At 32.6% G+C, this 13567-nt stretch overlaps 1 protein-coding gene and 1 long non-coding RNA gene across 2 annotated transcripts in view; one reads left to right on the top strand and one right to left on the bottom strand.

Annotated features, from left to right (window-relative positions):
- PELI2 (pellino E3 ubiquitin protein ligase family member 2) overlaps window positions 1–13567 on the bottom strand; it is a 120332-nt gene that overhangs the window by 47230 nt on the left and 59535 nt on the right. Inside the window, exon 2 of the mRNA XM_031952631.1 lies at window positions 2667–2796. Coding sequence (XP_031808491.1) covers window positions 2667–2796 — 130 coding nt within the window. The remainder of the gene's footprint in view (window positions 1–2666; window positions 2797–13567) is intronic.
- The window catches only part of LOC116421584, a 163298-nt gene that overhangs the window by 92035 nt on the left and 57696 nt on the right, over window positions 1–13567 (top strand). Inside the window, exon 3 of the long non-coding RNA XR_004232017.1 lies at window positions 5426–5533. This is a non-coding gene — a long non-coding RNA (uncharacterized LOC116421584). The remainder of the gene's footprint in view (window positions 1–5425; window positions 5534–13567) is intronic.

The following is a 13567-nucleotide window of genomic DNA, read 5'->3' as shown; positions in this document are numbered from 1 at the left end:
TGATAAATATAAAGGTTCAAACTCTTCAGGGTAAAGAGTCACTATTTGAAAAAAAAATTAGCTAGGAAAGCTGAAATGCAGTCTGACTGAAATTAAATTTATATCAAAACCTAACACCATATACTATAATAAGTTTCAAATGGATAAAAAATGTATGGATAACAAGCTCCAAGTAAATATAAGAACTAGATAACAAAGTTTATATGATAAATAAAAAAAAATTAGAGTAGAAAAAGGAGATACCTTTCACAATTATGAAGTGACAAAATGTTCTTGACCAAACAAGGTAAAAAAGGATCATAGAAGTCAAACTGGATAGTTTAAGTTGCATAAGATTAAAAAGGTTTTACAGAGGACAAAACATTTTTAGAATTAGAGAGGAAACAGTTAATGAGGGAAATTGGACTAAATTTCTATGATAAAAGTCTGCTACCCCAAAAATAGATAAGGAAAGCATGGTAAAAATGAGATTAATTCCCAAACATCATAGAATCGTAGAGCTTAAATAAGCTATTCTTAAATGAAGACAAAATATTAATAACAATATTTTATTTATTTATCCAAATTTTTTTTGGATAATTTTTTTCCATTTTTTCCCAATATTCCAATTCCAATATTTATCCAAAAACAAATAAGAGAAATTTAACTTAAAACAACTCTAAGGGGTTCCACCATAAAACCATAAAAGAAGTAAATATAATTTAAAAAGGAAACTTGTTGGAGGAATTGTGGGAAGATATACATAATAATACACTGTTAGTAGAACTATGAAGTGGTTCAATCATTCTGGAAAGCAATGTGGAACTATGCCCAAAAAGTTATTATGCTTTGAGACCTTTCACTATAAGATAGTAATGAAATCCCAAAAGCTCCAAGAAAGAAGAAAAGAACCCATTAAAATATAAAAGTGTTTATACCAGCATTTTTTTGTTGCAATAAAGAACTGGAAACAAAGATGTCTATGCTTAGACAACAATGACAAAAGTTTTTTTTTTCTTTTAACAAATTATGGCAAAAAAAAAATTATGGCATATAAGTGTAAGAGTATCTTTATATTATTAAAAAAAGGGGGATGGAAGTAGAGAAATCAGGAAGCACTTTTATGCAGTGATACAAAAGGAAGTGAACAGAACTAAGGGAATAATGCATATAAATACTAAAATGTTTTAAAGGGAAAAAACTGCGGAAGATGTTAGGCCTATGATTAATACAATGAGCAAAATTAGGACTCCAGAAAAATGATGCAAATCATAGTTCCCAGCTCTTGGCTTGGAGGTAATAATGTGGAATGAGTCAAATACAGGGATGGAATAAGCCGAAATTGTAGATATAACCTGTTGAAGTCTGTTTTCTAGGGTTCTACTTACTTTTTAGAAGTGTTTTTCTTTTATTTGGTGGGGGGAGAGAGATAAGAATGAATAGATAAGATTATGTCAAAAAAATGGAAAGAAAAGCATGTCAATGAATCATTCAAAAGATAAACAGAAGTAAGTTCAAAAGCTGCACAAGCAAAGCAGTGTCATAGCTATTACAATGAATTCGAATTATGAAAAAAAAAAGTTCATATTAGAAATCTAAATGGACATAATTCAAGTTCCCAGCTTCAAATACAAATCTTTTTTGCTTTTCTTTGTCTATAGAAATGTTCATGTTTGTTGATGTTTATTAAGTTCATAATAGAAAAGAAAAAATGTTTAAAAGATATCATGAATATATCAATGATATAAAAAGGAATGCAGAGCTATATTTTTAACCAAAGTGAAAAAATATCATATTATCAATAATACTCCTAAGTGTCTAAAAACCATTTTTCCCACAAAATGTTTTCTACATTTCTTTGACCTTCCAGATTTCTTTTTATATCTTGCCTTATTTTCTTAGAATCTTTTAAAAACTGAGTTTATTTTTGATTTCACTCCAAACTGCTTATAATTAGTTCCTCTTTCTTGCCAAAAACTTAAAGCTAAATAATATTGGTTTTTATTTTCAACATTTCTTTAACTCTTAATTTTAATCTAAAATATACTTTTTCTCATAGATCCAAACTAATACATTATAAAAACCTCATCTACAAGGAATAGGCGAATTTTTGTTAAAATATTAACAGAGTTAGAGATATGTTTTCAAAGTTTAGATAGAGGCACAAATATTACATGCATTATCATAAAGCTATCAAAAACTTTAGTAATTATTGTTAACATTTTATGGATAAGGAATCTATGTAGCTGATGAAATAAAACTAACCAAAAAGAATGGAAACTATTAATGAAGCTGTGGCCTGTTGTGTTTTTTTCTCCCTCTATACAATAAAACAAAATTCAAAACTATTTTTAAAATTCTGGCATAGTATGTAGCAAATGTAACTCCTAATAGTACAAACTACAGTTAACTATTCAAACAATTTCAGATTCAACAATAGTACTGATATGGTATATAGTACTCATATATAGCCTTATGAAAACCATCTGGTTCAAATAAGTAAAATTAAATATTTACTAGAAATAACAGTTTCTTCTTAATACATATAACTAAATTTAATGATATGTGTGATTTTCATTATCTACTAAAAGAATAATAATTGAAAAGAAGGAAATCAGCCAAGGAGAAATAAACATAATTTAGAATAAATTCTTCTAATATATACACTCTTTTCCCATGTCACATACCTTGGAAGCCTGAGGTGTTGTTATTACATGAACAGTGCTTGGCTTGACTCCATTAGCCTTTGAGCGTTTGTAGAGAGCAAACCTGCTTTTCCTACGTCCTCGGTCTCCATTAGGAAGTGCACCATTATACCTACAAAAACAGGTGCAAGAATTCACATATTTGAAAAATGAGATGGTAACAAAGTTTGGATAAAACACGGGAAAAGATAATCAACCATAAAACATTTGCCACTAATAATGTTCCACAGAACGAAAAAGTGGCCAACCACTTATTATTACAGATTTTATTATAGATTAGTGAAAAAAAAAATGTTAAATACCAAATCTCAGAGTAATGGATAAATAATTATAGGCTTGGCTTATATGAAAATGTTGAAACTAAGCATTGACAATTTATTTAACTTACATTAAATTTTTCAGCTCCTGAAACTAGGAAAAAATAGAAAATCTCAATTTCCTTTTGTTTCCTAATTAAAATGTTTAAAAAACAATTTAGTAACTGAAAAATAGGGTGGCTCAGGGATAGTTGCCTTCAAAAAGTCAGTAAGATATGGGCTCCAGATTCCTTGCATACATATCGATACATATGAATATTTTGTTGTCCTTAGAATGACATTTTGAAGCTCTAAAGCTGCAAGAGAAGGAAGGTGATAGTCAACATTCATTCCAACATTATTGTAGCAAAAAGTTTCCAACATAATATCATTGCTGAGCTTAACAAAGGACTCTTATTTTAACAATGATTTCAATAAAGATATATATGGTATCTTTGTTTAAAACTAGCAGAAATATAAGAGGGAAGGTAAAGGTTACAAACATTTAATAAGGACCACTATAACCCAGGCTTGTGCTAAGTGTGCTACAAATATTATCCTATTTGATTCTCACAAGTTGGGGGGGGAAGGTAAATGGTATTGTCCCCTTTTTACAATTGAAGAAACTGAGGCAGATAAAAGTTAACTGATTTTTCCAGGGTCACACAGTTAGTAAGCATCTGAGGGTGCATTTGAACTAAGGTCTTCCTGATTCCAGGTCCAGCACTCTATCCACTTTACCACTTAGCTAACAAAACTGTGAAAGAAAATTCTGTGCCTTCCATTATACGCACAAGTTTATTACTAACAATTTTTATCCATGCAAATTATTTTAAATGTAGGCATTTTTCTACTTAAAGAACATCCAACTGACTAACTCTCCTTGGGCTGCCAGACTTTTGTATAACATGAATCATTTTTAAGACATTTTAAAGGATTCTTGAACAAGGAAAAACTATTAATAAAACATAGTTACAGAGCACCAGATAAAAGTTAAGATCTTGTTTTATCAAACAGAAAAAGAGGTACTTAATCTTTCAGCACATCATGGAGAAGGCTGTTCCTAAAAACTATTCAAATCTCTCTGACCATTCTATTTTCCATCTGATCCAAACTGAAAAGTGAACTATGGTTATCCCTTCCATAACACAGGGGTTGGGGAAAAAGAGTGATCTGGAAAATTCATGTAAATTCATGTAAATCCATGTAAAAAGTTTTGGCCCTCCGTTCATACCAGAGAGGTATGTTTTTTTTCTTTTTCATTTATGGGGTGTACATAATATCTTATTATAAAATTTAATTAAGTATTTGGTCATAGGCTCTGTCACCTGCTGGCCTTCATATGCCATTTTCAACTTCTGCAAATCTCCCAAAAAGAAATTTCATAAGGCAACCCATGTTATATCAAAAACCCTCAACAGAGAGAGTTGCAATGAGAAGGGGAATAACTGTAATTAGTGATTTTCCCCCTTATTTTTTTCTTACCCTTCATGGAATGAGGAAAGAAAATGACTTTAAACAGATGCTTCCTCTCCCCCAAATTTTGGTCTATTTTTCATTCTTAACTTTTTATATACTTTCCTAAAAGAAATTAGTAGGGCTCTAGTGTAGGATAATTTTTTTAATGCTTTCTTAATATTTCTAAAAGAGGAAGCAAAGGGATTTTGCTTCCACACAGGAAATGAGTCAAGCTGCAATAGGATCTTAACAGGCTAGAGTGCAGGGCTAAAATGATGAAATTCAATAAAGATCATTGTAAAGTCTTGTATTTGGATTAAATAAATACATGAACTTCTTAAATAAAATGGAGGCGGCATGGACAGAAAGTTTTTTAAACAAGATCTGGGGGTTTTAGTGGACCACAAGCTCAATTGTCAGCAGCATGATAATAACAGCTCAGAAAAAAAGCTAATGAATACTGAACTACATTCAAGAGAGACATATCTTTCAGGAACAGGTAATAGGGATAACAATGGTCCTCACCTGAAAGATTGTATTCAATTCTGAGCTTTACATTGTAAGAAAGGCACTTAAGAAAGTACTTGATTCCCATTCCTTCTCTTCAATAACATCTAGCATTTATGCAGCATATTATAAATCTAAAAAGCATTTTGCATATTGATCCATCACCACAAAAAGCAACACAAATAATACTATCTCCACTTTGTAGGTAAATCACCTGAAGCCCACAGAGGTAAGCCTACCTGGAACATTTAACTGTAGTCAGAGAATGCGAATTTGAAACCTGGACTGCTTTAGGTTATTGTTATTTCCTTATATAAAAGAATGAAGTGGTTCATCTGGATGACAACTAAGGTCCCTTTCATGCTCTACATTTTTATCTTATATATCTATCTATGATTTGTCCGAAGGCATACAGGGGGAAATTGGTAGACTTAGCCTCAAGTCTAAGCCTTCTAATTTCTTGTCTATTGTTCTTTCCAGTCTTCTCAAGATCTCACATAGACTCCTCCTCTCCAATGACACTGCTACTACTACTCTGGGGCCTTCAGACCCTCATCATCTCATGCCTGAACTGATCCATCCACTGAGGTATCAAAGCAATTTTTTTTTAAAGTATTGATTTCATAAAGTGTTAAACTCCAGTACCTCCCTAATGCTTTTAAGATCAAAATACCAAATTTTCTGTTTGGCTCTCAACATTTTCTGTCTTCTCACATCTTACACCCCTCCAGGAGGCTGGCCTCTTTTCTGTTCCTCAAACAAGATAATCACTTATCCCTCCCATTCTATGCATTTTCATTGGCAGCTCCTATCCACTGCCTCCCTATTCTACTTCAAGTTCAAGTAAAATCCCACTTTCTTCTAGAAACCTTTCTCACTCTTTTTTACTATTAGTGCCTTCCTTCTGAAATGGTTTCCAATTTATCCTATATATCTTTAGTTTGTACACAGTCATTTGCTTGTTTATTATACTACTAGATTAAGAAGTCCTTAAGAGCAGAGATTGTTTTCTGCCTTTATATTTCTAGCACCTATTACAATGTCTGGTACTTAGGAATCCCTTAAATTTGCCTTTTTTATTAGGCAACTTGGAAAACCACTGAGTTATGAACAAGTCAATAAGCAATAATTAAGCACCAACCATGAGCTAAACACTGTGCTAAATGCTGGGAATACAAAAAAAAAAAAAAAAAAGGTATCTGCTCTCCACAACTTTATATTCTATAGACAGAGAAACCTTGGCCACAATCTAGGGGAGAGAGTAAGGAAAAGGGGGGGGAGAGTAGATTGGAACACAAGATTTTGCAAGGGTTAATGTTGAAAAACTATCCATATATAACTTATTTGTATATTTTGAAATAAAAAGCTTTAATTAAAAAGAAAGAAACCTTGGCCACAAATATTTAGAAAGTCATCTTAAAATGAGTAAGTTTAGAAAGCAGTTTCATACAAGATAATACTAACCACATGTCAGAAATGCAAGACTATGTTTTGCTTTCCAATTTTCAAGTTCATTTTTCAATTCTGGATTAACTAGTTTCAATCTTTTCTGAATTATGTCTTCCTTTATTACCCACAAGTAGGTAATGAAAACTATTCAGTTATTTTGCCCCTGCAATGATACTTCAAAAGGACAAAAGATAAATGATATCAAAGCTATCATTCAAAATCTTGTAGTAAAATTTTGGCACCATTCTTAAGAGGAAAACATCAGAATTGGGGTAAAAGAACTCCAGCTGCTTGTTCTTCATTAGTTTCAGACCATCACCTGAAATGTCCTGCCTGGACAATTGTTTTGGGCTTGGTTGCTTTTATAGTGTCTGACACTGTGATCCAATGCAGATTCAAAATAATAATAATGCTACTATTAAAAACACATCCAACCAAGGAAAAGCAAATGGGTTCTGTTGGCACAGATTAAATGAAATATTGAAATAAAAAATTTAATGACATGTTAAGTACACTAAAGAAGAACTGTTCACTTTTTTTCCTTAGGTGGGAATTAAAATTTCTGATCTCTTTTGAATTTTGGCTTCAAAAGGACACATTGGAGTGTCAATTATGCAATGCTTTCCAAAATAAAATATTTTCCAACATATTCCATGTATAAATAACACTAAAAACTTTTTTACTTGGTTGTGAGGGATGTAGAAGACCCTTACCCAAAATGACTACTCAGAGATCACTCAGTAGAAGGCAGAAAAGTTGTTTATTGAAAACCTCCGGAGGATGAGCCATCCCATAGCGAGATAAGAAAGAGAAAGCTCGCGGTAGGAGGGCTAAAGAAGTAGTAAAGATATACAAGAAATTACATCACAAGCAAGAGAGCATTGAGAAGGGGAGGGGGAGGCATCTAATTGGTTGTTGCTATTTGGGGAGATTGGAATGGAAGGTTTCTGTTTCTCTGAAATCTCCTGATTTCAGGGAAACAGAAAGTCAGGCCTTCAGGCTTAATCAAGCAGATAGAGGTCCAGCTAATAGACTAAATATCGATAAATGTCAAATACCAATAAATGTCATCAGCTCAGGTTAAGTAAATATGTTTCTAACTGGCCAAGGCTCAAGTAGATATGAGCCTGCACATATTATACAGGTCATAGGGGAAACACAGAAATAATGAAAATAAAATACAGAAAAAGAATTCATACATCCCTGTAAGTTCTTCACCTTATCTCTCTCTATTCCATACATTGGTCAACTCATCCTCTGAGTCTATTGAGAGTAGAGGGACACTGTTTACAGGAACAGAGGAACAGAAAGCAGCAAAAAGTTTTTCAACATTGGAAATCACAATGGTTTGTGGATTACCAATGGACTGGGGAGTTAAATGAAAATTTTCTATTCCCTGATCCTTTGTCCCGCTACCTCATTATTAGACAGCAAGAAACATCCCCAAAACTTTAGTCTAAATCATGCTCAGGAGTCAAAGTAAGAAGTCAACAATACTGATATATTATGAGGGCAAAGTATATCCTCCTCTTATCCAAGAAGGTAAAATTGCTATTGTTAGAAATAAAGGAATTCTTTTCAGAAGACGAACAGGCCAGATCCTCTGCCTGGTCTCCAGGTTCTCTTGAGAAGATGAAAAGTAGCATTCTATCAAGTCATCAGTCTGGTCTCCTGCATTAAAGAAGGGAGAGTTAACACCATTCATTCAAGGTCAAGAACCTATCCCCTTGACTGAACTGCATAAAGCCCAGGGAGGACTCTATTCTGAAGCCAAACTCCTAAGTAAAATGAAAATGTACTTAAACCAATTCCTCAATGAATAACAAACTCCCCACAGGTCATACCCTCCATCTTCCCTATTGTTATGATTCTATATTCTCAGGGATCATCATATTGTTCCTGAGTCACACTGCCCAATCTTTCAGTCCCATTCCCTTACACCAAACCTCACTACTATCCCATTCTGAAGCTATCTGCCCCTGCCACTAGGCTCTTTGGAAGGCCTATTCCACATACCATAAACTTGCTTTCATCTTAAATCTTTTCCTTTCCCACTCCTCCATCTATTAGCTTTCTCTGGACAATGCATTTTTTTTCTGGCTTTCCTTTCTTTCACTAGCTACACTTTAACTTACAGCCTCTCCCCTTCCCTTTCCCCCAATCTTCAACCTTCAGTCCTACCCAACCTACTCATTGGTTGATATGGGGAGCTGGAATACTTCTTCTTCCATTTCCATCTCATTCTGACTATCAGGTTCTCCCACTACCATCCATCAATGGTATTCAATAACCTCTCCTCCTTTGAACTTTTTCAATCCCTATCTACAACCCAATCAAAATTAGCTATAATCTACTGACCTTTGAAAGGGGCATTCACTCTTTTCCTCAATTACTTCAATCCCTGGCTCAGTCTTTCTCTCCTCATCTCCTGGAGTTAGACTAAAGAAGATCAACAAACACATTGATACTTCCTCAAATATCCTAACCACACAATTCCTCAACTTATTCATTTCATATGATCTATTCTTCCATCCACACACACAAAATGCTCATAGTCTCTTTGATCTCACCATCATTTAGAAATACACCATTTCTGAGTTCACAAACTCTAAAATTCCCTTATCACAATCTCAATCATTCCTTCTCTTCCTTTGCCTTACAACTTCAAACCATGTTATTCATCTACACTGTAACCTCCAAGACTTGACCTCCTCAATTCTTTCCCCATTACCCCAGCATTATCTACATTCTCCTCCCTTCCCAACTTGAGTCCATGGAGAACTAGATCAACTCTATAATTATCTCTTTGCTTAAGTCTGCTGGCCCCTTATATCACTAATCTCTGAGCAGCCTCAGCTTTGATCTACTCCCATCATCAGCTGTCTTAGCTCCTATACAAATGCTGCTACAACTCTAACTGTGTCACCTCTTTCTTTCTACCTCTCAATAAACTCCAAAGGCTTACTATCATTTTCAGGATCAAAAATAAATTCTCGATTAGGCATATATTCAAATGCCTTCCCTCCCACACACACACACACACATACACACATCCCATTTATGCAATCCAATGATACTATCCTCCTCCTTATCTCTGCCTACTACTGGTGTCCCTGATTTCCTTCAAGTTCTAGGTAAAATCCAATTTCCTATAGGAAGTCTTTTCTGACTCTTTTAATTAAAGTGCCTCCCTCTGTGAATTATTTCACATTTATCCAGTATATACTTATTTGTATATATGTGTTTCAATGCCATCTCCTCTTTAGACTGTGGGCCCCTTAAATCCAGAGGCTAACTTTTTTTCTTTGTATTCCCTAGCACCTTGGTATACAATAGGTATTTATTAAATGTTTATGAACTGAAGTACTTTCATGATTTTTTGCTAGGATTAGCAAAACCATTAATTGTAAGAAGTAGCTAAGGAAGCAAATGTGAATGCACAGAAAACTCAAGAAAGAATAATGGGGGAGGAATACAAAATACAAAAGGTATAGTTTTCCTTATGTTAAAACATCCCTGCATTCCTCATATAAATTCTGCTTGGTCTTAATATATAATCTTTATAATATATTGTTCTAATCTTTTAGCTAGTACTTCATTTAGGATTTTTGTATCCATAATCATTAATGAAATTAGTCTATAATTTTCCTTCTCTGTTTTTACTTTTCCTGGTTTAGACATCATATTTATTTCACACAAAAGGTATTTGGTAGAACCCTTTCCATGTCTATTATTCTATATAATTTATTTAATATTGGGATTAGCTGATCTTTAAATATTCGATAAAATGTATTTATAAATCTGTCATGGATAAATTTGCTCAAAATAATGAAGAGCAAAGTGAGCAGAACCAAGAGAATGCTATATACAGTAAAAGCAATATTTAAAAAAAAAAACAATAGTTTTTTAAATGAGCTAATTTAAGTCATTCTGAATATTATAAATACCCAAATTAACTACAAAGGATCTTTAAAGGAAGATGCTATCTATATTCAGATAAAAATTTATAAATAAAAGTATAGAATGATTTTTATACACACACATGCACACCCACACACATACACACACACATTTGTATCTAATGGCAGCCATGAAGAGCAGAGAGTATAAGAAATGAGAAAAAAAACCACCAGAAAGTTATATAATTTTATTATAAATTTTAAAGGAATAGCAAGTTACACATAACAGATTTGCTGTTTTATGTGCAATTTATCTTTTTTTAAAATTCTACTATGTTATGGGAAAGCTGGTATTATTTCATAAATTGAAGTTTTTTAAAAAGAGAGATAAGAACCCAGATTACACAGATTAGCACTAACAGACCACAGAAAAGGGAGGAGTACTTCACTCTAATGTCACTTGTTTAATTTGCTAAGGAGACTGATCAAAAATAACAAACATATCTACATTATCGACTTTATAGTACTATCTAGTCAATTATGGCCTGTGTTGAAGACAAAAATAAATAAATAAATATTGTGATCTTTGAGTTTCAGACACAAGTCCACCAAGAACAATTTTCATGAATTTATCATCATTTTAAATTTAAGCACTGATCTGTTTTGATTATTTTTGAGGGACATCTAAATTGACAAAGTTCCTTCATGAATTAAGATACATCTCTCCCAGAAAACATTCTTAAAGTGATATGTATAGGATTCTTGAGCAAGAAAAAAATTTTACAATATGAAAAAAGTTACATAGTTACAAGTAATTAAAGTTACTTAACTATAAAACAATAGTATCTAGACTCTAAAATACACAGTATCAAAAAGGGCCACACATTGAAGATGAAAGAAAGGACAGAAAAAGGTCCTGACAAAGACCAAATGAAGGAAATTAAGCTGGAAATACAAGTAAACAAAAGGAAACCCAAAACAAAATTAAGAAATACTATAGATGTTTATCTAAGAGAATCCCTAATAGGTAAATATAGAAGAAATAAATTCCATAAATATCTCAAGAATAATCTTAGTGGGGGGAAAAATGGCTGAGCAAGTCACAGGTCTCCAAGAATGGCCAAAAGAAATAAAACAAGAGATTAAAAAAATAATAATAAAATCAGAATCAAGAGCATTGGAGAAAAAAAGTTGTAAAAAGATGAACAGCTTAAAACAGGTAGAAAAATCATAACCAAGTAGTGATTTCCTGAAAATGAAATAGAACAAACAAAACCCAATGATTCCAGAAGCAAAAAGAAATATTATTAGAAAATAAAAAACCCAAAGAAATAAAAGATAAAGTGAGCTCTCCTTCCCTCTCATCCCTTCCTTCCTCCTCCCAAAAAAGATCTGGAAATAAGTTGAGGAGAAATAATTTAAAAATCATGGGCCACCCAAAGGGCTACAAAATTGTGCATACCCTTTGATCCTTTGATTTGCCACTCCTAGGTCTGTATCCTGAAGAGTTCATAAAAAAAGGGGAAAGAATACACATGTACAAAAATATTTAATATTATTCTATAAGAAATGATGAGCACGCTGATTTCAGAAAAGCCTGGAAAGACTTAATATGCACTGATGCTGAGTGAAGTGAGCAGCACCAGAACACTGTACATGGTAACAGCAATTATTGTGTGATGATTAACTATGATAGACTTAGCTCTTCTCAGCAATACAGTGATATAAGACAATTTCAATAAACTTGTGATGGAAAAATCATACCCACATCCTCAGAGAGAATTATGGACACTGATTGCAATCAAAGCTTATGATTTTCATTTTTTTTTCTTTCTTGTGGTTTTTCCCTTTAGTTCTGACTTTTCTTTCCAACATGATTAATATGGGAATATGTTTTAAATGATTGTACATGCATAGCCCTTATTGGATTGCTTGCTGTGTTGGGGAGGGAAGAAGGAGAGAGGAAAAATTTGGAACTCTCGAATGTTACAAAAATGAGTGCTGAAAACTATCTTTACATGTAATTGGAAAAATATTATTAAATATTAAAAATAACTATGGACCACCAAATCACTAACAATAAAAGCCAATTTAAAATAAGCCCATCATACTCTTTAGATTTGCAAAGATAACTGAAAAAATGCCAACTGCTGAAGGATCTGTGGAAAATTAGGCATATTATAAACAGCCGAAGGACCTTTGATTAGTATAGCCAAGATGGAAAGTAATTTTTATTTTACTCAATAAGTCACCAAATTGCACATTTATTTTGAAATTCTAATAGTACTAATAAGCCTATATGTCAAAGAGATCACAGAATTAGGACAAGGACACATATAAATAAAATTTTTTATACCAGGATTTTTTATCATAGCAAAGAACTAGAAAAAAGTATGTAATAATCAGTTGAGGTATGACTAATTATGGCATGTGACTAAAAAATTATGCTATAAAAAAGGATTTAAGGGACAGGGAACAAAAGGAATTATTTATATGACTGATAAAATGAATTGGACAGGTTTGGGAGAACAATTTATACAATGACTATAACATTTTAAAGCAAAACAACTCTAAAAAAAATATAATCAAGTCTGTGAAGCAATTATAACTCCAAAAGACTCATAATGAATTACAGGAAAAAAAAAACCCACTCACATAATTAGAAACAAATATATGCTCATCAATTGGGGTATGGTTAAATAAATTATAATATACAAATGTAATGAAAAAATCATTAAATGATATGAGATGAAAATGAATAACTATGGAAAGGAAAAGAGGAAATAAGAGTTGTATGAAAAAGAGCAAAGAATGGAGAACCAAAAGAACAAATATACAAAAGCTACCACAATGTCAATGAAAGCATTAACATTAATGTTAAGTAACCAAATTTAGTTGTGTAAGATCAATGATAATGATCAAAGGACCAAAAATATTTGCTCTTCCTTTGTACAGCAGAAAGAGTATCAAATCTGAGTGCTAAATCCTGTCTGTCATTCCCTATAAGACATCGGGCAAGTCAGAATTCTTTCTAGCCTTCAAGGTTCTTTTCTGTAAAATATGAATAAATTAATTGGTTACCTTCCTTTCCTAGAGCTATGACTGTGTAATCCCTTTTGTTGAGAAGTGATGGACTATTATTGTGGATTTTATACATATTAGATAGTTACGGTTTTAATTGTTTTGTTTCATTGTACTTTATAAGACAGAATAGTACTACAGAGAGTGATTTGGGGAAGTAACAGTTTGGTTAAAAAAAAAAAGTAGCAATAAA

The sequence above is a fragment of the Sarcophilus harrisii genome, chromosome 2, assembly GCF_902635505.1.
Source record: "Sarcophilus harrisii chromosome 2, mSarHar1.11, whole genome shotgun sequence".
NCBI lineage: Eukaryota > Metazoa > Chordata > Mammalia > Dasyuromorphia > Dasyuridae > Sarcophilus > Sarcophilus harrisii.
This window is presented reverse-complemented; position numbering and strand designations above follow the sequence as displayed.